At 35.8% G+C, this 26,138-nt stretch overlaps 1 protein-coding gene across 1 annotated transcript in view; it reads left to right on the plus strand.

Moving 5' to 3' along the window:
• The window catches only part of NDUFS4 (NADH:ubiquinone oxidoreductase subunit S4), a 119,031-nt gene extending 95,208 nt beyond the window's left edge, over positions 1–23,823 (plus strand). Inside the window, exons 4-5 of the mRNA XM_036760614.1 lie at positions 620–693; positions 23,605–23,823. Of these exons, the coding sequence (XP_036616509.1) occupies positions 620–693; positions 23,605–23,708 (178 nt within the window). The 3' untranslated portion in view covers positions 23,709–23,823. The remainder of the gene's footprint in view (positions 1–619; positions 694–23,604) is intronic.
• Positions 23,824–26,138: the final 2,315 nt, after the last annotated feature.

A 26,138-nucleotide genomic window follows, 5' to 3' on the forward strand; every position in this document is an offset into this window, starting at 1 on the left:
GAAGAAAGCAAGAAAAATAGTGTGATTCTTGGGAATATATGATTTGTAATAGCTAATTGTTATTCCAGAAGAATCCAGGCCATAGATTTCCTGTTTGCTACCATCGTCTTTCGTTAAGGGAGACGGTGGTAGTGACATTTTTGAAATCTTGTGACATTTCTTCAGCAGTTCATATTTTGGAAGGAAAAAAAGCCTAGATGTCTAAACATTACCTCCATCCCTGCTTGAAAAACACAGCAGGTATGCCATTAGGCCCCGGAGACTCATTGTTCTAAGTGTCTCTGCCAGTAGGAGTGATTTCTTCAGAAGCTGGAACACAAGCCATGTTCATCATATCTTGGCAGTTTCTCTATGCTTTATAGTAATGATGGAATTAAGATGGTCAGAGTTTTGTTGTTATCTCTCTGCAGGATCCTCTGTCTGGGTGATGAGGGTAAAAAGAAACCTCATGTCTCAGCTTTCCTCCTCCTGTTTTCATATATAGCTCTTTGTATTTTAGCATGAAAATGCTCAAAAAATAGACATATATATACATATACACATATGAAGATCTGTCTGAAAACATCTTATGCTGTCATATTAAACTCTTGATGACCAAATACAAGTATATTTCCTACAGGGCTGATCCTCTATCAAATCTGGTTCTAACCTTCAGTACTAAAGAAGATGCAATTGCATTTGCTGAAAAAAATGGTATGTACTCCTTCTTTTGTCCAAAACAGTCAGCTGGTGATTTTATGAATGGGTTTTTAACCTTAATCATTATCATTCAATAGTAGTTGGAACCTAAATTTAAGGAACTTCTAAGTTTTGGTAAGAAAACTTAAAAACTAAACCTTGTGGCAAGTCCTAGAATCTTTTAATTACAGAGGTGCCCTTACTTGGTTGTTATCAATTAGTCAGCAAAGCCATTATACTCTGCTAATCATTGTACTGAACCCAGGCATACAAAGATAGGCAAAAAACAGTCCCTCCTCACATTGGTAGATACCATACATAAATAAGTACTTTCAAAGAGACATCCAAATTTAATGGAATGTTATATCAGTCAACAACCATTTACTCAGTGCTGACTGTGTGCCAGACATTGTGCTCCGGTGCCAGGGGTACAAAGACAAAAGCAAGAGTCCATGAGACAAACAAAAGTAGATACAAGGTAACATTGGAGAGAAAGGCATTAGCAACTGCAATGACCAAGGAAGGCAGAAACTGGTACTTGAGCTGAGTCTTGAAGGAAACCGGGATTCCAAGAGACAGGTGAGGAGAGAGAACATTACAGATAAGGGCTGGGAAGGAAGTGAGAGAAGCCAGTGCCCAGAGGTAGGAGATGGAGTGTTATTTGTGGGGAGCAGGAAGAAGGGCAGCATGACTGGACTTTAGAGTGTGTGGAGGGAAGTAGTGAGACAGGAAATGTATGGTCATACTAGACTCTAGAGAACTTTAAAAGCCAAACAGAAGAGTTCATATGCATAGATTTTTCTTTGCCACAAGGGAAAGTTCAGTCAAGGGGCTGAGAGGAATAGAAGTGACTGCTGTAAAGGTAAAAAGCATTAATAAAACTTTTAAAAATCAGTAGTGAAAGACAGAGGAATAGTTTTAAATTACCAGAGTGTAATCATTTATACACAACTTGAATACTACAGCAATAAGTCCTTTCTCCTTAGTTTTATCCCACTCAGCTTTGAGAAGGAATCTACAAAGTTTTAGTCTGGTGCTACATCTTGCCACAGAGTGACCCTGGGTTTTCAAGGCTATGCCAGTGGAGGTTCAAGTATAGTTTCACAGTAGACTGCTGCTTTTTAAGCCTCAGTCAGTCAAGCTACTACAGAGAGGCTCATAGTAGCCTACTCACATAATGATGAATTATTTGACCAGGACAACTCATGGACAGCTCCTTCAAAGCAAGGACTGACTGCTTAATTTTTGTCTTTGTATTCTTAGTGCTTTTATCATTGTGGGCACTTAATACTTGTTGGTTAGACTGATTTGAATCAACTGAAACAAAGAAAAATACAAAATAATCTTGTGTAACTTCTTTCTGATTCTCCGGTGATAGTGACAGGAGTGATGGGGGAAGAGGCAGAAGGTGCTAAGTGTCAGTTTTTAAATGATTTATAAGGATTACTTTAGTTATTGATATTCTAAATGTGAGATCAAAGATCAACAAATCAATATACTCCTGAAGGAGTGAAAACATATCAATATTGACATTCTCATTTTAGACAAAGACAAAAAGAAGTTGAACCTAAATATAAGGATGGTTCATAGGTTCCTTCTTCATTTCTCTTCCTGCCCCATTCCTAGTAAGCCATTCCTTAATAGAAAAAAAAAAGTCTTAAAGTTCATCAGAATCACTCAACACATTGAAAATGTTATTGTACTCAATGTTCCAAACCCATGGAGATTTACCTCTGCAAAAGATCAGGGAAAGGTGTCATCTCATCTATTCTTGGAGCCAAGCTTGATCTTTAAAGTTTTATAACATTCATTTTCATTAGTTTTGCTGTTCTTTCAATTTGCATTTGTTGTATTCAACACATATATTGTTTTGCTTACTTAATTTTGTTTCAGTTAATATGATTCATTCCATGCTACTTTGCACAAAACAATAATATTTTATATTGTATTCATGTACCACAGTCTTATGAAGCCTTTATACCCCCTGATAATTTTTCTAAATGAGGTTAGGAAGTGAAAGGGAACAAGCATTTATATAGAACCTAGTGTGTGACAGGCACTGTGCAAAGCACTTTACAAACATAATCTTATACCTGCATGGTAGGTGCTGTTATTATCTACATTTTACAGTTGAGGAAACTGAGGCAAGCAGAGTTTAAGTGTTTTGCCCAGGGTCATATAGTTAGTTTTTGAAGTTGGATTTGAACTTGGGTCTTCCTGACTCCAGGCCCTGCATTCTATGTACTATACCACTTAGATATCTCAAAGGAAACCAATTAAAATGAAATACAGTTATCTATCTCTCTCTATCTCTCTATATATATTTTAAGTTCATGGGCCCCAGGTTAAAAACTGAGCTGTAGGCTCTTCCCATCTTCTACTATTCATCCCAGCTCCTGCCCTGTTGAAGACCCAAGCAATAACTTATTAATCCTCCAGATAGGAACTGTAAAGGGGAAATAGGGGGTGGCGGTAGGGATTCAGCATCTCAAGTTGTAACCTGGTACACATTACATAAAAACATTATTAAACATGGTAGTTGAGCAGTTTTACTAATATAGTACTAAATACTTAAGCAATATTATATATTAGATACATTTTTGTGGTCTAGCCTGGGAACATAAATACCACATATTGCTCCTAGAGGAAAATGTATTCCAAGTTATCAACAAGTGGTTTACAGACAAAATTTTGGAATGTTCTCTATTTGTAATTTGGGGACTACCTATATATTCAGTTTGAATATAGAATTTGTTCATTTAGTAGGATCTAAATTAATGCATTACAAATAAAAATAATAAAAGGTTAAAGTTTAAGGACACCACTAACTACATCCTATTAAAGCTTTTTGGGAAGAAATTTTAGTTCTTGGCATATAATAATAGTATTGATCTGATGGGCCATTTAAAATACCTCATGTTTCCAGTAAATGTATTGGCTTGTTTTATACATTCTTCATTGAAATAATTTCTTGGCCAGTATAGAAATGTATTTCTAAAGCCTCTTGTGCTCACAAAATATTTAATAATGCAGTTAAGATAGTAAAATGATTCCTTAGTGCTTTGTGAGAGATGGTATGCTAGACACTAGAAATTATATGACTAGAGGAAAATTTCAGGTGTCATTTCTGACAAGACTTTTCCCCTGATGTCTTTTTTTTCCTTTAGATTATATTTCAGTTGTATGAGAGAATAGAAATCATAACTTTGCTTTCAGCCAGGCATAATGTGGGTACACAGCTGTGTCAGGAATCTTGAAACCTGCCAACTATCAATGCACCTCAGCCTTTGGCCTCACAAACCCTTTGCTATTCTGGTCCTAAGCCTCTGTTGAGCAAGGACCATCAGTCATGTGAATTTGTGCCAAATTATGTGGTAGTTTTTGTTTGGGGCACAAATGGAGAGTAGGGAAAATCATTAAACCATTTACTTATGAACTTCTGTCAGAACTTGAGCTTTGGGTTATCAGTAGAGAAAAGACCTTTCATAGTGCTTGAACTGAGATTACTTGCAGATAAAAATCTCACAAACAAAATCATGGAACTGCAGAATTTCTGTATTTGCATTGCCAAACAGATCTTCAGTCAGTTCTGTAAATAACAATTTAAAAAAAAATTTAATTTACATAAGGAATACACAAGGTAATTGTTGTGGTCTAAGTTTGGTCAGTGGCCATTTTTCTTTGCAGCATTTGAAAATATTATTAATAGTTATTTACTCCAGACACTCATCACAGGAAATTAAACATCTAAAAACCCACACTGTAGAAACCTACAAAAGAAATTGGAAATTGATAAATTTAGAGAATTTCATATAGATAGGTAGACAGACAGATAATCTAGTGCTGGTTTTAAGATACTGAAGTTAAAAGTGTTTTAGTGGAAAGCATTTCAGTACATGAAATAGCAGCTATCTCTGATATCTCATCATTTAGGTGCTGGTCATTGAATTTTTAACTAATCCATGCCATATGGCTCATCTCTCCAGTGGGAAGTGATGGCAACACTAGAGCTTTAGCACATCCCTGGTACAGCCTGGCTCACTTGCTTTGATCTCTGTTTTGCACAGCTGGGGAGAGTTAAGCCAAATTTCATTGTCTAAAGAGACAGATGGAATAATTGTGGTACACCACTTCGAATTTATATAGCTTTTTTTCCTTTAAAAAGCACAAAGTCTTTTTACACATAGTGTCTCATTGTGAAGAGTTTAAAAATTTAGTACTCATATAAAAATATTATAGAAATATCTTATTCTTAGATTTCTGTATTGTACTTTCTCATTTTACTTGGTTATACATTCTTTGGTGAGTTAGTTTGAAGTAGAAAACCAAGAATAAGTATAATTTTAGGCTTTCATAAATAATTTTTCTTATTTCCCTTGGAGAGAATATGATTTTCATTATTCTCCAGTTAACCTGCTCCATTTAGTCATGTGCTCCTTTCCTTGCTGTGTTACACTAACAAGGAAAAGTAATTTCAAAAGTACTGTGCCATGAAGTTCAGAGAGTTCACAAATTTATCTATCCTTGCCAATAACAGGATCTTCAAAGGAAATGTAAGAGACATTTTACAAATTCTTTTAACCAGAATTTAATGGGAGTTGACTTATTATCTGGGAGGTATATATTTCATGTAGAAATCAACACTTTTGGTCTGTTTATAAAGCGAGCAGGACTCCTGAAGAACAAATAGAAAATCTATACAGGCATGCGCAGTGGCTTCAAGTTGTTTCTTTTTCCCTTCAGTTTAGTCGTTGCTTTGAACTGGCTTCATACATCAAGAAGTAAAATCTTTTCATGGCTGGATTTATTGAACAAATCAAATGGCAAAATAGAAATCTTTTACCTATACTCTGATGAAGCCATTACCCTAACAGTACTGAGTATTTATGTAAGTTGCAGTCATACAACTTTTTGATACCTCATACTATGTAGGGAGGGAAATTAGAAAAATTCCCTTACTACAGAGTATTGTAAGAGCAGTGGCTTGTTACTTAGAAAATATGGGTGTCTAGTCATGGCCCAGTCTCTTAACTTTGTGATCTGGGCAAGTCACATGACCTCTAAGTTTCTCCAAAGTTTTAGGTTTTCCGAGGATACTTTTCCCACCCAAATGTCGACTATTTCACAATTCTCTTTGTATTGTCATAGTCAACATCGTCATCAGAATGGCAGATTTTTCTGCAATCTTATTGGAAATTTTTAATTTCAGTAGTCTGAGCTCAGTCTTTCCAGAAGACAAATCACTACCTGACCTTGAGAAGAGAACTGAAAGTAGTTGTTCTCTTGTTTATTCAACCTTCATTTTCTCTCAATGCTCTTGCTGATGATAGGGCTCTGAAACTGCACAAAGCTGAAATCAGAGTTTTATAATCCCTTATTCTTTCCTGGTGATAGGCCAGTGAAATTGGTGTCTGCTTCATCCACTCTCCTTCCTCCCAAATAAGTAAGCCACACTTCAAGCATGATCTGTGTATGAGAACTTAGTATTACATTGACAAAAGGGTATATACTGACCATATTGTCTAAATAGAATATTAACACATACTCCAAAGGAAAAAGGTGGTTTTTTGGTCCTTGAAACAGTTAACACTGACTTTTTACTAGGTTGCTGATAAGTGCAACAATACATAAAGTATTATTGATAAGCAAGGTGAAATGGAGATACTAAGGCAAAGAGGCAAATTTGACTTCATAGCTATCAGTAATACTTGGTGGGATGAGACCTAGGACAGAATTCTGACTCTAGAGAGACATAATTTATTAAAAATAAACAGAATAGGTAATGATTGGTGGAAGGAAGAATGGTTGGAGTAGTACTGAAGACTCAAAAGTCTTAGTGCAGTCTTAGGCTTTAATAGCTAAGATAGAGATACTCTAGTCTGGAAAACAGGTGGTGAGGAGGAAACACGGAGAGCATTTGAGTACAGATCAATGGAAACAGATATTGTCATTAGAGAAGACTACAGACCACCTAGACTGAAAGAGATAAGGAGTTCAGGAAATACCACTGTCTGGTCAAGAAGAATAATGTATTAGCGTTGGGGGACTTCAGTTATCCAAACCTCTGTTGGAAGTCCTTTCTCTGCCAAAAGCAAAGCTACCTAACCATTTTTTGACTTGCTATAAAGATATGTTTCTTCTTCAAAAGTTTGAGAAATCATCAAGGGGAATTTCTGTTCAGGATTTAATTCTAATCAACAGTTGCTGGGGTGGAAATGATGGGAACTTAGGGAGGGAAGTGACTACTGTCTCCTAGAATTTGTGACAGAGGCAGGAAAGCCAAGCATAGTCAGTTACATACCCTAGATTTGGGAAAAACAGATTTCAGAGGCTCCCAGAGACTAAAATTCAGTCCAGGAGGAAGAAACTCAAGGATCAAATTGGGAAGACACAAAGAAAAATCTTTCCAGTGAGGCAAAGAAAAACGAATTGTATATAAAGACATGTAGGACTCACCAACTTGAACTTTTTAAAGACATATACAGAAGATGGAAGCAAGGACAAGTAACAAAAGGGGAATATAGAAATGGCATAGCACTGTACAAATAACATGAAGAATGCTAAAGTCTAAAGTAAAAGGAGGCTGCTAGCAAGAAAAGCTAATGAAGACCCCCCCCCAAATAGTTTGGGCTTTTTTGGGGGGTGGGGAGAGGCAGCATTGTAAGGGTTTTGGTCTTATTCGGTTAAATTAGAGGAACAAAGAACAGATAGGATTGATGCTTGTGGTTGAAATGATAATAGTGGATGACAGAAGGCAAAGCCACTTAAATTGTTTTGATTTTGTTTTCCTGATAGGGAGAATGATTTTTGAACTAGGATCATAAAGTCACCGATTTAGAGCTGGAAGGCACCTTAGAAGCTGTCCAGCTCCTTCATTTTATAGCTGAGGAGACTGAGACTTGAGTGGTTTGCCCCAAATCAAACAGGTAATAAGAGGCAGAGGAAGAATTTGAACACAGTTCCTCTGGTTTAGGAAAAAAAAAAAAAGCAGGGAGTAATAAGAAGTTGAAACCCAAGTAAGGAATACCAGTGTAAGATCTGATGAGTTCTGGTCACTTGGCCCAGATGAACTGCACATTCTGTGATAGTAAAAAAAACTGCTGGATGTGATTTCTGAGCCACTGTTAATAGCTCCTTGAAAGACCATGGAAAATAGGGGAAATATCACAATTCCAAAAAAGGAAAGGGAATGGATTCTGCAAATTAAATATAGGCCAGTGAGGTTGACTTTAATTCCTGTGAGATTTCAGAATTCCACAGTATATTATTAAAGTGTCAGTGAATGAACATCCAGAAAAGGAAATAAAACAACAACAAAGGTGAACACAAAAAGCCAGCGCAAAATCATCATGATCAGGTCATGCTAAACTAGCATTTCATTTTTTGAAAGTTATTAAACTAAATAGATCAGGAAAGTGACATAGAGGTTAGAGTTTCGTAGATTTTAGCAAAGCATTTGAAAAAAAGCCTTTCATGCAATTTCTCATGGAAGATGGAGAGTTGTAAACTAGGTACTACAGTTAAATGGTTTCAGAACTGGTTAAATAGCTAGACCCAAAAAGTAGTCCAGTCATTGATGGTTTGATGTTAGCTTGGAATGAGTTCTCCAGCATGGTTTTACCCTGTGCTTTTTTTTTTTTTAAACATTTTTATCATTAACTTGAACAAAGACATAGAAGTCATGCTAACCAAATGTGAAGTGAACGTAAATCTGGGCAACGTAACTAATATATTAACTGGCAGAATTACAATTCTGTTTAATCTCTCTTCTATATGGGAGCCCTTAAAATATTTTGTAACAGATATCAACCCCCCACTCCTCCATATTCTACAAGCTAAACGTTTCAAATTTCTTCAACCACTTGTCATATATAACTTGGATTTGTGGCTTTTCACAATTTTGGTTGATTTCATCTGAAAGTTCTTCAACTTATCAGTGTCTTTCCTAAACTGGTAACCAGAACTGAACATATTACTTTAGATGTAGTCTGACTAGGACAGAGTGCATAACAGGATTGGTATTAGTCCTGTAAGCTCTATGGTTTAATATAGCCCAAAGACACATTAGCTTTTTTGATTTTCACAGTTGACTTGCATTGAGCTTATAGTCCACTGAAACCTCAGATATTTTTTCAGGCAATCTGCTTTCTTGCTTTGTCTGGTACTTCTGATGAACAAGAATAGCTCTGCCTGCCAGTTTCCCCTCATTCTGAGCCTTATTACACACTCTTCACAGTATTTTTATAGTACTGTGCATGTGCTCTTAAATTCACCCTTTTATCTGCCCTTGTATCTACCTTTTGCACATCTCTTTTTAAAATTGAAATTGGCAAAATCTCCCTGCATCCACATGGGTCTTCAGACAGTTCACACTTTTCCTGCTCATTAGAATTGTATATCCTTTTGTGCCTTCAGGATTTCATTCTTCAGAGTTTTCCATCCCTTCTGATATGACTACCCCTATAGAACTTTAGCTCATGTGTCTAAGTTACTTGAAACATAGTAAAATAAATCACCCTATACAGTAAACCTTTTAAGTTTTTATTTCTTTAAAAAAATTCAATATGCAATTTGACATCTTTTTGCTGCACTTCATGTTTTATGTTATTTGGCATTGAGAGTTCACAAGATTTTGACTTTTTCATTCTTTATCATGAAATCACATTTTATCACATTGGATGTTAAGTTTAGCCTAGGATATAACCAATCCCATAGGTTTTCAGTTGGGTTTAAATCAAGTGAATTCTGAGGCCATTGAAGCATGTTTGTCTCCATCTCTTGGATAAATTTGACCTTTTCTGACATGTGGGATGGTACAAGGGCATGTTATAGTACTCCATCTCCATTTGGGAATTTCTGTAATCCCAGAACAGTTCTACTTCTCAGTATGTCAATATATTTATCAGAGTCAATCAGTCTTTTGGTGGGGACAAGATTTCTAGGTACAATGGAAGTTTAAAAAAGTCTCCCAATCATTGTTTGCGTAGATATCTTACAGTCTGACAGAATTGCCTCTAGATCGTGCAGGTTGACTTTCAGATAACAGTTTTGGTACAGCCTTTAATGGAAAAAGTGAGTTTGAGCAGTGGAATTTACCATTTTCAACCTTCATTACTCCATATTTGTATTATAGTGTCCATGACAAGTGTTTTTTCTTCATAGCAACAAGTAGCAGCTACTTTTTTTTTTACTGGTTTTCTTACCGTTCCTACTTAAAGAAGCCTGTTCCAGAGCAGATGTTCTTAACTTGGGGTCCATAGACTCCCTCCCCTTCCCAGAATCATCCATGGATGGATTTCAAAGGTTCTGGGAACTTGGATGAGAAAAAATATATTTTTTTATTTCAATGTAGTTGGTTTCCTTTGTAATTCAATGTATTTTATTTTATGCATTTAAAAACATTCTTCTGAGAAGTTCATAAGCTTCACTATACTGCCAAAAGGATCCATAATACACAAAAAAATGTTAACCCCTGCAATAGAAGGATAAGTAACAACTCCAAATGCCAGGTCCTTCCAAAACCATTGCTTTTTTTCTGGGGATTAATTGGGCTCTTTTGTAACAATAATTTGTCTGCTCTTGACATTTTTTTTTTACTTCACTTTGTACTGATCTTGTTTAATTGTGGGCTTAAATGATCCTTGAAATGGTTGACTTTCCCATACCAACAAACATTGTAATATCTATAACAGTCATTGTAGTGTGTTCCTTAAAAGCTCTGTTTTTTTTTTTTTTGGAGTATTATCCATTCTTAAAAACCACAAAATTTAAAACACAAGGGAAATGCAATACATATGTATGACACAAAATCTAGCATTCAAGTGACAGAGTACCAGCTAGGGGTGGGAAAACCAGTTTATCTAGTAATCAGGATCATTATTTCAAGCAAAGCTCCAGCCATGCTACACTTAATGAACTTTCTAGCCTTTCTTCCCCACTGGCCATTTCCTTCCCTTGAGAAACTTCTTCCCTTGAGACCATAGCTCTCCTGATTAATGACTTTCACCAAGATCACTATTTTAGGAAAAGCCCAGCCATGCTTCACTTCAATCCCAACTTTCCATCCATCCCTCTCTTACTCCAATACTCTCCTTTGTGTGTTGTTCCTGCATTAGAATGTAAGCTTCTTAAGGGGATGAACTGTGGATCCCCAGCCATTAGCACAGTGTAAGCACGTAATAAATACTTTTTTATTTATGCATTCAGTCCATCATAAAAGTACACACTGTCACTGATGCCACGAAGTGAAAACATGTGAAAATTATTGTTTGTCCCATGTTGTTCACTTGCCACAGTATCTGACCGTCCTTTTAACCTTTTGAAATTTGCTCTAACAGAATCTAGAATGCGTGTCACACTGTCTGGCTTTCCTTCTATTCACAAACTCCAAGAGGTAATGTTGTAACTAACTATAAGTTTCCCCCATCAACCAAAGTTTCCTTGTTGATGAAAGTCAGATCAATAATAGAATTTCCCTAATTGGTTTCTCCACTTTTTGAAAGATGACATTATCAGGTAATTTAAGAAATTATTGGCTGCTCTGCTTTTGGCAGAGAGCTTCCAGCAGACGTGTAAATAATTGACATCTTCTTTCATTATTCTATTGATCAGTAAGCACTTGTTTTAAATATTTTTTTTGATATTTTACATCATCTAGATTTTTCCTCCCCCACTCCTTCTAGAGAAAGCCATCTTGTATAATAAAGAAGAGAAAAATCAGTAAAACTGATCAACACATTGAAAAAGAGCCATTGTTATGTGCTAAGTTCCATGTCTATGGACCCTCACCTCTGAAACAGAGCAGAGGGAGGTATCTTTCATATCTTTTTTATGGCCAAACTTTCAATAAGTGTGTATATAAAAATATACATACAAACATGTGTGTGTGCGCATGCACGCATAATACATACACCAGATACAAGATAATTTGAAGGGAAGTAGCACTTAAGATCAGGAAAAGATTTTGTGGAAAAAGGAATAATTAAATTGAACCTTGAAGAAAACCAGATATTCTAAGAAGGTAAGGAGTAAGAATGTTCCAGGTGTGGGAGACAATGGCTAGTACAAAATCCTCTGAGAGATGGAGTGCTTTATGTGAGGAACAGTGAAAATCCAGGTTTGCTGGACTGCTGTGTAACTGAAGGGAAGTAATATGTAATAAGTCAGAAAAATTAATTTGAGACTAGGTTTTGAAGGACTTTAAATGCAAAGCCAGAGTTTTTATTTGATCTTATGGTAGCGTGATCCATTTGCATTTTTTGAATGTGGGAGTGAAATGGTCAGACCTATGCTTTGAGAAACTTTTGCAGCAACGTGGAGAATTGGATGGAGAGAGACATGAGACCAGTTTGGTAGCAATTGTAGTAGTCTAGGCAAAAGATGACAGGGGCTTGAGCTAGAGTGGTCGTGGTATGTAGAGAGAAGGGTTGGATACCCACTTCGTGGAGGTAGAAAGGATGAGATTTAACAGTTGAATAGAAATGTTGGATAAAAGTGAATAGTTGAGAGTGACACCAAGATTGCAAATGTGAGAGACTGAAGGGATGATGGTACACACAACAGAAATAAAATTTCAGAAGAGGAATAGCCTTTGAGGGAAAGAAAATTAATTCTGTTTTGGATGTATTGTGTTTATGATGCCCAGCACAACATCAAAGTGGAATTGCCTCGCAGGCAATTGGTGATGTGCAGCTGGAGTTTAAAAGACAGATCAGAGCTGGATATATAGATTTATGAGTCATCTACATAGAGATGGTCATTAAACTCATGGGAGCTGATAAAGTAAACAAAGTAAGTTTCCGAGAGTATAGAGGAGGAAGAGGAGTGCCCAAGGCAAAGCTTTGTTATACATGCACGGTTAGGATATATGACATGACTAGTGATCCAACAAAGGAGACTAAGAAGAACCAAGCGAGAGCAATAGCATGAAAACCCAGAGAAAGAAAACCCATGGCTAAGAGGCAAAGGTGTCATCAGTGTCAGATATTTTAAAGAGAAGGCAAGAAGGACAAAGATTGAGAAAAGATCATTAGAGTTGGAGATTAAAATTTTTCATAATTTTAGAGAGAGCAGTTTTGGTTGAGTTGGAAGCCAGATGGCAAAGGGTTAAGAATAAGTGAAAAGAGAAATGGAAATATTGAGTATAGACAGATTTTTTTAAGGAGTTTTGGCTGAGAAAAGGAGTAGAGAGATGGAATAATACCTTGAGGAAATGGCAGGCATGTTATTTGTTTCCCAAACTCTTCCTCTATTTCCTCTTTTCTGTTAAATTTCTTCTTACCAGATTCAGCCCAACATTATACATACTCTTTTGGGATCCTAACTCTGTAATTCATTGTTAGCTATCACTCCCAGTTTCCTCTCGTCTGCAAATTTGTTAAGTGTACCATCTATGCCTTTAAGTCATTAATTAAAAAATGTTAATTAGCTCAGGGCTAAGCAAAGATCCCTGGAGCAGTACACTAAAGAACATATCATTAAGGAATGGTTAGTGAAAATCCAGAAAAGGAAGCAGTAAACACTGACAGGCAGCTTGACTTCAGCAAAAATAGGTCATGTCAGACAAACTTTTTTTTCCCTTATTTTGAGTTACTAAAGTGAAAAATTAAGAGATGTTAGGTTACCTACATTCTAGGAAAACTTTTGATTAAGTATATCTTACCATTCTTGGGGAAAAAAATTTGAATGTAGGCCAGATGATAGTAGGTTGGGAGCTAGTTGAATGGCTGTACTCTCTGTAATGATTTAATGTCAGGTTGGGAAGAAGTTCTCCAGTAGAGTATCAGGATCTGTGATTGCCTCTTGTGCTCTTTAACCTTTTTAATCAATGACTTTAATAAAGACATAGCATGCATAGCAAATCTGCATATGGCACAGAAACATAGGAGGGACAGCAAAGACTAGGCAAAGAGTCAGAAAGATCTTCAGAAAGTAGAATATTGAAATCTCTAAGATTAAATTAAATAGGAATAAATGAAATTCTCACACATGGGTTCAAAAAAATCAAGATGGCAGAGTAGAAGGAAAAAGTAGAGCTCAACTCTATCCCACCCCTAAACAACCAAAATACCACTAAACAATTCACTCCATAGACAAGTAGTAAATAGGCTCCCAGCCCCCTAAGGGATGAAAGGAAAAGTCTGTGGGCAAGGAAAAAACTTCAGCTGTTAAGGGAAAGACCTCAGCACAGTAAGGGGGGAAAGTGTCAGTAGGAATTCTCCTGAGAGACTAAAGTGAAATGGAAGAACTTCTGCATTAAAGTTGGGGGCAGGCAGGGGGAAGGGGAAGCCTATATGCTAAGAGGAAGAGGGGAAAAAAGCCTTCACAAGGGATCTCCCATTGCTTTTAAGGGGGAAAAATGGGAGTGATAACACTAGATTGTTGTGGTAGTGAAAATAAATAAAAAGTACCTCCTTCCCCCCCAGGAAAAGGCCTCAACTAGGTTTTTTCCATCAGAGGAATGTAGCATTGTATTTAACTGAGGATCAAAAAAAAGCCCTCAACTAAGATTGATCACATTAGAGGAGAACTTGGATTTCTGTCACGAAGCAAAAGGCATGGGTCAAAACTCCATCCCAAGGAAAGGAGTCTAGTTAAAGACGAGACCCTTGAAGCAAAGAAAAGGTCATCAATTTGGTCAGTAGAAGAGGAGAGTTCCTAGAACTCAACTCCTGGGGCCTCAGCAACAAAAGTGAATAAACAAACAAACAAACAAGACTTATGATCCTTAAAAGGCCAGAGATGACTAAGACACAAAGCTCAAAGAGGTGAATAAATTAAAAACACCTACTAAAATAAAAACTTCAAAGAAAAGAACAGCTTGTCCACAAGAATAATTAGAATTCTTCAATGATGCAAGAATTAAAAAAAAAAAAAAACAGAAGAAACCTTACTCTAGTAAAACTCAAAATCAAAATGGCCAAAATAGAAATTAATGACTCTAGGAGAAAACAATAATCCTTAATGTCACAAATGGGAAAAATAAAGAAAAAAATCTAAGATCTAATAAAAAAAATCTCAACAGGAAAACAGATTAAGGAAAAATGATGTAAGAATTGAAGGATTACATGAAAATCATGACCATAAAAAGAACTTGAATATACTTTTAAGAAATCACTAAAGAAAATTATTCAGAAATATTAGAAAAGAGAAATGTAAAGGTAGAATCTACTAATTATCTTCTGAAAGAAGCGCCAAAATGAAATTTCCTAGAAATATCACTACTAAAATCCAGAACTTTCAAACAAAATTAAAAAAAAAAAAAACACTGCAGGCAGCCAGAAAGAAAGAATTTTAATTGGTATGGAGGAACCACAGTCAGGATCTCACAAGATTTAGTAGCTAGTACAACAAAAGAGTAGAGAACATGGAATGAGATATTCAGAAAGCCAAGAAAGATAACCAAGAATAACTTACCCAGCAAAATTAAGGGTCTTCAGTGAAATAGAGGATTTTCAAGCATTCCTATTACAATTACAGCTGAAAAGGAACTTTGAAAAATAAATCCAAGCGAATGATCAAAAGGTATTTTACAAGTATGGTCTATTTAAATTCCAATGGAAAGTGATATGTGTATTAAAGGGGTTCTTTCAGAGTCCCAGTGTCATAAGGGGTGGTAGAGGTAGTCAGCTGAGACATTGAATTGATTGCAATACTTAGCATATATATTCACGGAATGGTATACCCTCTAAATACTTTTTAAAAGAAAAACTAAATTAATTCTAAGGAGAAATAGTAGGGACCTTGATTTACTCTTATCACCTCATGATAAATCTAACCAAAATATAAGAAATTAAGAATCTAGAGTTTTAGAAAAACTGGATATGATATACTGCTGACAATTATTTAATGGAAATAGGAGAGTATAGCTATTTTTAGCTGTACATGGCACCTTTACAAAAACTGATCGTGTCTTTGGCCATAAAAGTCTCATACAGACGTGCAGAAAAGCAGAAATATTATGCATACCCTTTACTGTCCACAATGCAGTAAAATTAGGTTTAATAAAGGGCTCCTTGAGAAAAAGTATTAAAAATCAACTGGGGACCAAATAACTTAATTCTGAAGAGTTAATGGGTCAGAGAACAAATCGTAGAAATGATCATTTCATTCAAGATAATGGAAATAGTGAAATGACATGCCAAAATTTCGGGAATACAGGGAAAGTAGTCCTTAGGAGAAATTTTATATCTCTAAACATTTTTATTAAGAAAAAAAGAATAGATCAGTGAATTGGAAATACAACTATAATACAACTAGGGGAAAAAACATTTAAACAGCAAAATAGAAACCTTGAAACCAGAAATCAATCATTTGAAAGCAAAAAAACTAAAATAATATAAAACTAGGAGCCTTTTTAAAAAAAAATGAAATAAAGTTTGCTAATTTGATTAATAAAGAAGAGAAAAATTAGATTACCAACATCAAAAATTAAAATGAGAATTGACAATAAATGATGAAGAAATAAAGGATATTATTAGAAATTATTTTGCCCAACTGTATGCCAATAAAACTAATGAATGAAATAAATGAATATTTGTAAAAATATAAAATAATCAAACTAACAGAATAAGAAATAGTTGATTTAAATAATCCAATTTCAGAATGAGAAATTGAACAAGCCATAAATTAATTTCTAAGGAAACTCCAGGATCAAATGGTTTCCCAAGTCAGTTCCCTCAAACATTCAAAGAAAAATTAATTCTAATACGTTGACATTTTGCAAAAATAGCCAAAAAAAATTCTTCCAAATTCTCTCTAGGACACAGAAATGGTTGTGATACATAAACTAGGGAGAATAAAAGAAGAAAAAGGAAACTTCTAATGAGCATCGATGCAAGAATTTTTTTTTAATTTTAAATTTATTTAACATATTTAGTTTTCAGCATTGATTTTAACGAGAGTTTGAATTACAAATTTTCTCCCCATTTCTACCCCCCCCCCACTCCAAGATGGAGTATATTCTGGTTGCCCTGTTCCCCAGTCAGCCCTTCTCTCATCCCACTCCCCTCCCATCCCCTTTTCCCTTCCTTTCTTGTAGGGCAAGATAAATTTCTATGCCCCATTGCCTGTGTATCTTATTTTCTAGTTGCATGCAAAACCTTTTTTTTTTTTGTTTTTGAACATCTGTTTTTAAAACTTTGAGTTCCAAATTCTCTCCCCTCTTCCCTTCCCACCCACCCTCCCTAAGAAGTCAAGCAATTCAACATAGGCCACATGTGTATCATTATGTATAACCCTTCCACAATAACTCATGTTGCGTAAGACTAACTATATTTTGCTCCTTCCCAACCCATCCCCCTTTATTGAATTTTCTCACTTGACCCTGTCCCGTTTCCAAAGTGTTTGTTTTTGATTGCCTCCACCCCCATCTGCCCTCCCCTCCATCATCCCTCCCTTTTTTTTAATCTTCTTCCCTCTTCTTTCCTGTGGGGTAAGATACCCAATTGAGTATGTATGGTATTCCCTCCTCAGGCCAAATTTGATGAGAGCAAGATTCACTCATTCCCCCCTCACCTGCCCTCTCCCCTCCTCCCACAGAACTGCTTCCTCTTGCCACCTTTACATGAGATAATCCACCCCATTCTATCTCTCCCTATCTCCCTCTCTCAATATATTCCTCTCTCATCCCTTAATTTGATTTTATTCTTTTTAGATATCTTCCCTTCAACTAACCCTGTGTCTGCTCTCTCTCTTCATATATATGTATGTACATATATATATATATATATATACACATACACACACACATATATACATACACATTCACTTATATATATATTCATAAACACACACGCACACACACACACACACACATATATATATATATATATATACACATATTCCCTTCAGCTAACCTAATACCAAGGTCTCATGAATCATACACGTCATCTTTCCATGTTGGAATGTAAACAAAACAGTTCCCTTATGATTTCTTTTTCTTGTTCTTTTTCTTGATTACCTTTTCATGCTTTTCTTCATTCTTGTGTTTGAAAGTCAAATTTTCTATTCAGCTCTGGTCTTTTCACTGAGAAAGCTTGAAAGTCCTCTATTTTCTTGAAAGTCCATATTATGCCTTGGAGCATGATACTCAGTTTTGCTGGGTAGGTGATTCTTGGTTTAATCCTAGCTCCATTGACCTCCGGAATATTGTATTCCAAGCCCTTCAATCTCTTAATGTAGAAGCTGCCAAATCTTGGATTATTCTGATTATGTTTCCACAATACTCAAATTGTTTCTTTCTGGCTGCTTGCAGTATTTTCTCCTTGATCTGGGAGCTCTGGAATTTGGCAACAATATTCCTAGGAGATTTCTTTTTGGCATCTATTTGAGGAGGTGATCGATGGATTCTTTCAATTTCTGTTTTGCCGTGTGGCTCTAGAATATCAGGGCAGTTCTCCTTGATAATTTCTTGAAAGATGATACCTAGGCTCTTTTTTTGATCATGGCTTTCAGGTAGTGCAATAATTTTTAAATGATCTCTCCTGGATCTATTTTCCAGGTCAGTGGTTTTTCCAATGAGATATTTCATATTATCTTCCATTTTTTCATTCCTTTGGTTCTGTTTTATAATATCTTGATTTCTCATAAAGTCACTAGCTTCCCTTGCTCCAATCTAATTTTTAAGGTAGTATTTTCTTCAGTGGTCCGTTGGACCTCCTTTTCCATTTGGCTAATTCTGCCTTTCAAGGCATTCTTCTTCTCATTGGCTTTTTGGAGCTCTTTTGCCATTTGAGTTAGTCTATTTTTTAAGGTGTTGTTTTCTTCAGTGTATTTCTCAGTATTTTTTTGGGTCTCCTTTAGCAAGTCATTGACTTGTTTTTGATGGTTTTCTTGCATCCTTCTCATTTTTCTTCCCATTTTTTTCTCTACTTCTCTAAGTTGTTTTCCAAATCCTTTCTGAGCTCTTCCATGGCCTGGGACCAGTTCATGTTTTTCTTGGAGGCTTTTGGTGTAGGCTCTTGCACTTTGTTGACTTCTTTAGGCTGTATTGTTTTCGTCTTCTTTCTCACCAAAGAAAGAATCCAAAGTCTGAGACTGAATCTGGGTGTGTTTTCGCTGCCTGGCCATATTCCCAACCAACTTGACCCTTGAGTTTTTCATCAGGGTATTACTGCTTGTAGACTAAAGAGTTCTATGTTCCATGTTTGGGGGGGATGTGCCAGCTCTGCCACACTAGCACTCCTCATTCCCCAAGAACCCCCAACCTGGACTGGGCTTAAATCTTCAGCAGGCTGTGCACTCCTGCTCTGATCCACCACTTATTTCCTCCCACCAGGTGGGCCTGGGGCCAGAAGCAACTGCAGCTGTAGCTGCCCCACCTCAGCTGCCCCGGTTGCAGTGACCGAACCAAGAACTCCTTCCACTCCCGCAGCTTTTCCCACTAACCTTCTCTGTTGTCTTTGGTGTTTGTGGGTTGAGAAGTCTGGTAACTGCCACAGCTCACTGATTCAGGGCGCTAGGGCCCGCTCCACCCAGCTCCTGGTCTGGTTGGTCCTCGCCTCTCCCAGCTCCCAGCTCCCAACTGCATGTGGGATAGACCTCACCCAGAGACCATCCAGTCTGTCCTGGGCTGGAGCCCTGCTTCCCCCTGCTGTTTTGTGGGTTCTGCAGTTCTAGAATTGGTTCAGAACCATTTTTTATAGGTTTTTGGAGGGACTCGGCGGGGAGCTCACGCTAGTCCCTGCTTTCCAGCTGCCATCTTCTATGCAAGAATTTTAAATAAAATTTATCTCTTGTCACCATTCTATTTATGCATTAGATATGTCTACTATAGCAATAAAACAAGAAAAATATATTGAGGAAGTAAGCATAGGTAAAGAAGAAACAGAATCATTGGTTTCTTTGCAGATGATATGATGGTCTACTTAAATAACCATAAAAAGTCAACTAAAAAAAATAACTGAAACAATGAACAACAAACTTTCAGGATATAAAAAAAAAATTCCACAAAATTCATTAGCATTTCTGTATTTTACCGGTACAACCCAAAGAGAGAGAGAAATTATATTTAAAGCTAGTACAGAATGCATAAAATACTTGGGAGTCTATCTACCAAGAATTCTACAAATACAACTACAAACCACTATTTATGAAAAATAAAAAATCTTAAAAAAACTGACCTGTAATTCGGAAATTGTTTGTGGGTAGATCAAGTTGATTTAATACAACTGACAGTACTACCTAAATTAATTTATTCAATGTTATAAAAAACTACCAAAACATTACTTTGTAGAACTTGAAAAAAATAACAAAATTCATATGGTAAGAGGAAGGGAACAAGTATTTTATTAAGTGCCTACTATGTGCCAAGCAGTACCCTAAGCACTTTACACGTTACCTCATTTGACTGATTTGATTGGGGGGGGGCGGGGAAGGGGATGAATATCAAGCTTAATATTGAAAAGAAAGATTGAAGGGGGTCTAGCAGTACCGCATCTCAGACTATATTACATAGCAACAATTTTCAAAGCAATTCGAAACTAATTTTAAAAAATAGATCAATTAGTGGAACAGATTAGCTATACAATATACAGAAGCAAAACATATTATTTAGTGCCCCAGTATGCAATAAACACACAGACCCCAGCTGCTGAGACAAGGCCTCCCTATTTCATAAAAACTGCTAGGAAAATTGGACATCGGTATGGAAAAAATTAGATTTAGACAAACATCTCGCACCTCATATACTGAGGTAAGTTCCAAATGGGTATGTGACCTAGATATAAAAGGTCATATAAATATATTAGAGAAGCATGAAAATACTACTTATAAGATTTATTGGCTGAGGGAAAGTTCATGTCTAAATAAAGGCTAGGGGAATGCAAAAGATTACATGGATAATTTTGATTACAAAAATTTTAAAACTTTTTTTGCACAAATCTCATAAAGCCAAAATTAAAAGGGAAATAATTAACTGAGCAAAACATTTTTTCACAAGTTTCTTTAAGAAGTCTCATTTCCAAGATATAAAAGAATCTGACTCAAATTTATAAGAATAAGAGCCTTTCTTTAATTGATAAATGGTCTAAGAATATGAACAAGTAATTCTGAAAAGAAGAAAAAATAGGCTGTCTGTAACCATGGTGGGGAAATGCTCTAAGTCACTACTAATTAGGGAGATGCAATGAAAGCGATTTTGAGACTTCATCTCATACCCATCAGATTGGCAAAGATAATAGAAAAGGAAAATGATACATTTGGAGGGGGGGAGATAGGCACATTAATGCACTATTGTGGACTTGTGAGAAGGTATAATCTTTTCAGAAAGCAATTCAGAACTATACAAAAATGCTACTAAACAGTGCACATTGTTTTGTCTGTGCCCAAAAGTAGTCACAGAAATAGGAAACGGGCACATATGTAAAAAATATTTATAGCAACTATTTTTGTGGTGGCCCAAAAAAGCCCAAACAAAACAAAAAACCTGACAACTAAGGAAATGTCCATAGGTTGGGGAATGGATGAATATGAACAAGATGAAATACTATTGTAAAATGAGGAAATAGGCATATATAAACTACTGCAGAGTGAAGTTGGAATAGGTTTATAACCTCAACATCATATAAATAAATGAAAATTTTTAAAGATTTATAAGCTGACAAAGAATGAAATGAAAAAATGAGAATAATTTACACAATAATAGCAGCACTGTGAAGACAGTCTTGAAAGATCTAAGAACTATGATCAGTACAGTTACCATTCATGTTTCTAAACAATCTATGATGAAACACGCTATCTACCTCCTGAGAGAGAGTTGGCAGATTTATTTATTTTTTCATATATCCAATGAGGGATTTTATTTTGTTTGACTAGGAATAATTTGTTACCAGGAATTAAAGGGGGAGGGAGTTCTGCAGTGGGCTGAGAGGTAGGAGAGAGAAAAAATAGATTTTTGTTCATTTTTAAAAATACAATAATAGAGAGGTTGGAGATGCTATAGCTGTATAATATTGCATTACTTTCAGATGAAGTTACTGGATTGTTAATTTTGTTTAATTGTTTTGCATTAATGTAGGAAAACTTTCAAGGAACAGGGATAATCTATACATATTTATGATGTAAAAAACAAAACATTAATAAAACTTTTTAAAAATCAACTTCAGAAGTACAATGTGGTTAGACAACACATTCTCTAAATAAGACATGAACATTTTTGTAGAATATAAGCTCAATATGAGTTCATAATATGCCGTAACAGCCCACCCCACCCCCCACAAAAAAATTAAAAAGCCAAAGCAATCTTGGGTTGCATTAAAAGAATAGCTTCTAGGATTAAAGAGGTGACAGGCCCTCTGTAATTAGAGTACATCTGAAATATGGTTGTCAGTTCAGGACTGAACTGAAAGACTTTGATAAATAACATTGAGAGGAGGTTAAACAGTGGTGATGGGGCTTAACTCCATTTCACATGGGAACCAGTTAAAGGAACTTGGGATGTTTACCTTGAAGAAGAGAATAAAGTGGAGGTGAGGAGTCTAAGCGGGGAAACATGATTATAGGGAAAAGAGATTTTAGTTGTTCTTTTTGTACTCAGAGGGCAGAACTGGTGCAGGGTGGATGGGGGAAAGGGGAGTTGAGAAGTTACAAGTTTAAAAGGCTTGATATCAGTAAAAACTTCCTATTAATTAGAGTTATCCCAAAGTAGAATTGGCTGTCCTGAGAAGTAATAGGTTCCCCCTTACTGAAGGTTTTCAAGTAGATACTAGATGATTCATTTGTTTGATATAGTGGAATGGAGAGTCTGTTCCAGTTATGGATATGTATGTTTATGTGTGTGTGTGTGTTTAAAATATATGTCACATGCACCTATTTTCACATATAGTTTGAATTTTATACGTATGATTATACACATGCACACACACACAAAGGTGTTTCCTAACTTTAAAATTCTGAGACTATAATAATTTTAATCTTCATACCTGATCACTTTTTTCAGCTATAAAATATCAAATGTGGAATAATTAATGCTTTTTACTTTAAAATATGTGTTTACTTTGGAAAATAAGCAAATCAAGAATAGTGAAGAAAATTTAAATGGATAGAAAATCGTTCCTATGAGAAAAGAGTAAAAGGATCAAGGTTGCTTTGCCCAAGGAAGAGGTTAATTATTCCTCTTTTGAAAAGTTTTTATTCAGATTCTTTGGTAGTTGACTACATCTCCAAGGAGGGTTCAAGAAAAATTATACTTAAGTGAACACACAGACAAGATTTTCATTAGACGTTAAAAAAAAAAAAAAAACTATTGTGGCATTTAGAAAGATAAAACATTGGATTGGATTTTTAAAAGAAGTTAGAGAATATGTCCCACAAGATCATCAGAAAAAGCATAGGCTATACTCAGTCGTGAATATTTTTGACATTTACCTGTTGGATTCTAGATGGTCTCTCAGTATCCTTTCCTGCTCTATTAGTTTGTGTGTGAGTACAAATATGTCCACCTTTCTCTTCATTCTCCTGCTCCGGACAATAAAGATTTCAGATCTTAGTACACATGCTCTTGCATCAATGTTGAGTATTTGCCACAGCAGAATTACTTTAGAATTCATATGTCAGATGACAGAGACTTGGAAATATTCGCCTAATGTGTGGTCATCAGTCAGAATAGTAGGAAACTTTGAATTTGAAGTTGACTCTTTGGCTACACCTTAGAATCTGAGACAGGACAAGCCAGCTTTAGTCTTTGCCTTTGGACCTTTATAAGAAATGGGATTTACACTCTCATTACTTGTTTGTCCTTCATTCTCAAAGATTATACTATACTGACCTTACAAAGAACCAAACTACTCAATATTTATTCTATTTCAGATGTATTGACATTTCTTCATGATAATAAATGAACCTTAAGGGTTTTTTTTTAAGTCATGAATTCAGTTTTTATTGTGTATCAGGTGTATTCTTTAATACTATTGGTATGCTTTTTTCCAGGCTGGAGCTATGACGTTCAAGAGAAAAAGGTCCCCAAACCTAAATCCAAGTCTTATGGCGCAAACTTTTCTTGGAACAAAAGAACAAGAGTGTCCACCAAATAGGTCGGCACTGACTATATCTCTGTGTCTGACTGTGAATAAAGTCAGCTGTGCAGTATTTATAGTCCATGTATAATACATCTCTTAATCTCCTAATAAATTTGACCTTTAAACTACAGATGCATCTTGTGGTGTCTATTTAAAATGTTTTTGATGTCTCAAATTGAACCTGTTACTAACTTCCTATATATAGAGCAGATTTGAGATGTTCATACCTCTAGGAAATCTTTGTACTTGGAATCTTTTAAAAGGAATGTTTGAAATTATCTGCAACATTGAAGATTGTGGCTTGCCTTTCATAGCCATTTTACAATGAATAATGTGTTTAAAAAGCACCACCATCCTAGAGGTTGAATTGTTGTCTTAAAGGTTCTCTTTTATCATATATAGAGGAGAAATTCATCCTAGCACGATATGGTAAGCCTAAATCCCTATCTACTCTTTTTAGATTGATCTTCATGCACATCTTTTAGTTTGACTGACATGTGTGCCATTAAAAACCACTTTCAGGAGCATCCATCTGTAGTCTGAATAAAAGCAAATCAAGGTCTTTATAGTTCTGATCAAGTCAGTGGAAGACTCTTTCTCTCAGATTGAAAGACTCAATTAAATAATACTTAATGGCTCACCCTCTTTTTTGATGTTCAGAGTTCTAGGTATGATGCTTTCCTGTATCATCATCTATACAGGACAGAAGTGAGGCACTTTTATGGGCAAAATTAATTACAATTTGAATTGTTTTTATTAGACTGGTGCCATTAGTTGAATTTATATTGTCTTTTACCCTCTAGATACTGTTTGAGTGTACCAGAACCACCTGGAAAAACAGGGTCATTTTCAATAATGCCATGTGCCTTATACTAAATGTTTTTTGTTATATATTTATATTTTAAGTAGATCAATAAGGAATGTTTTACAAATGTTCAGCACAACATCATGAAAATTTCTTGCTCCTCTTGACTCCTGAGGACAGAACTAGGGGCAGTGGGCGGAAATCATAGAATGGTGGGTTTTGGCTCAGTTTAAGATAAAACTTCTGCCAATTAAAGCTTATTCAAAATGGAGTTGGTTACCTTCAGCTAAGGTAGTGGATTACCCCTCCCTGGAGGTCTTTTCTGAAACCCCACCCTGCACTTGCACACACACATATACCTCTGATTGTTCTGTATAACAAACTTGAGCCTCCCCCAGCCTCCTTTATAGAGTTTCCCAAGAGAAATGTATTTACTCTGCCCCCTCTGCCCTTCTTGGGCACTGAAGTACTCTGATGCTACTTTGTGGCCCTCAGTCGAGATTCTCTTGCCTCCATTAAAGATCCTAGTTTTTGCTACTTTGGTAGTGCTCTTTATTTCATTTGACAGTTGTATGTTGATATTTTAAGTAGATCAATAAAAAATGTTTTACAGGTATACAACACAACATCATGAAATTACTGTTCTTGACTCTAGAGGACAGAACTAGAGACAATGGCTGGAAATCTCAGAATGGTGGATTTGGCCTCGATTTAAGAGAAAACTTCTGCCAATTAAAACTTATTCGAAATGGAGTAGGCTATCTTAGGCTGAGGTAGTGGATTCCCCCTCCTTGGAGGTCTTCAGGCAGAGGCTGTATGACCACTTGTTGAATATGATGTGGAAGGGAACCCTTTTCAGGTATAAATTAGACTAGATGGCTTCTGAGCTCCCAATTCTGTGATTCTGTGAAATTCTTATTTCTAATAGGGATATAATATGCCCTAACCAGCATTATAACCATTTTTTTCTGTTACTACTAAGAGTGTGAAATGCTAAATTTTTCACCATAATTGCTTTATATACATATTATTTATATATACACACACACGTGTATATTTTTTTAAATAACCTTTTACAGGTACATTTTTGTATGGACTTAAACTTACACAATAAACTAGGCGTTTAATTACAGATAAAAGGTAAAATTGCATTTTAAAACAGTTCTGTAGAAATGTTGAGAGGAGCTTGATCCTAAGCTGGGGTTAAAGTGGCTGGCAGATATCAAGACCATACTTTGAATCCAGATGTTTCTACAAATATTTATTCAGTATCCTGCCTTTTTTATATATATAAAATGTTGTAACTGTTTAATTTCTAATCTTATTGCAACAAAACTGATTTTATAGTCCACTTAACACTGTCTAAAAGTCTTTTAACTCTTCAGTAGTCCCCTGTCCTTATTGTATAAACTACTCCTCTTACCTACCTGTGTCTGTATTAAGATCCACTGCTTCATCTGTAGTACAGAAGATCAATAATGAGGCACTTTTATGAGCAAAGTTGATTACAATTTGAATTGGTTTTCTAAGTCTGATGCCTAGGGAACATTAGTTATATTTCTGTCGTCTTTCATCTCTGGATATTGTTTGACAGGCTGTGTCAAGACCACCTGAAAAAAAAGTAATTTTCAATAACCCCA

Source organism: Trichosurus vulpecula, chromosome 1 (genome assembly GCF_011100635.1).
Source record: "Trichosurus vulpecula isolate mTriVul1 chromosome 1, mTriVul1.pri, whole genome shotgun sequence".
Classification (NCBI taxonomy): domain Eukaryota; kingdom Metazoa; phylum Chordata; class Mammalia; order Diprotodontia; family Phalangeridae; genus Trichosurus; species Trichosurus vulpecula.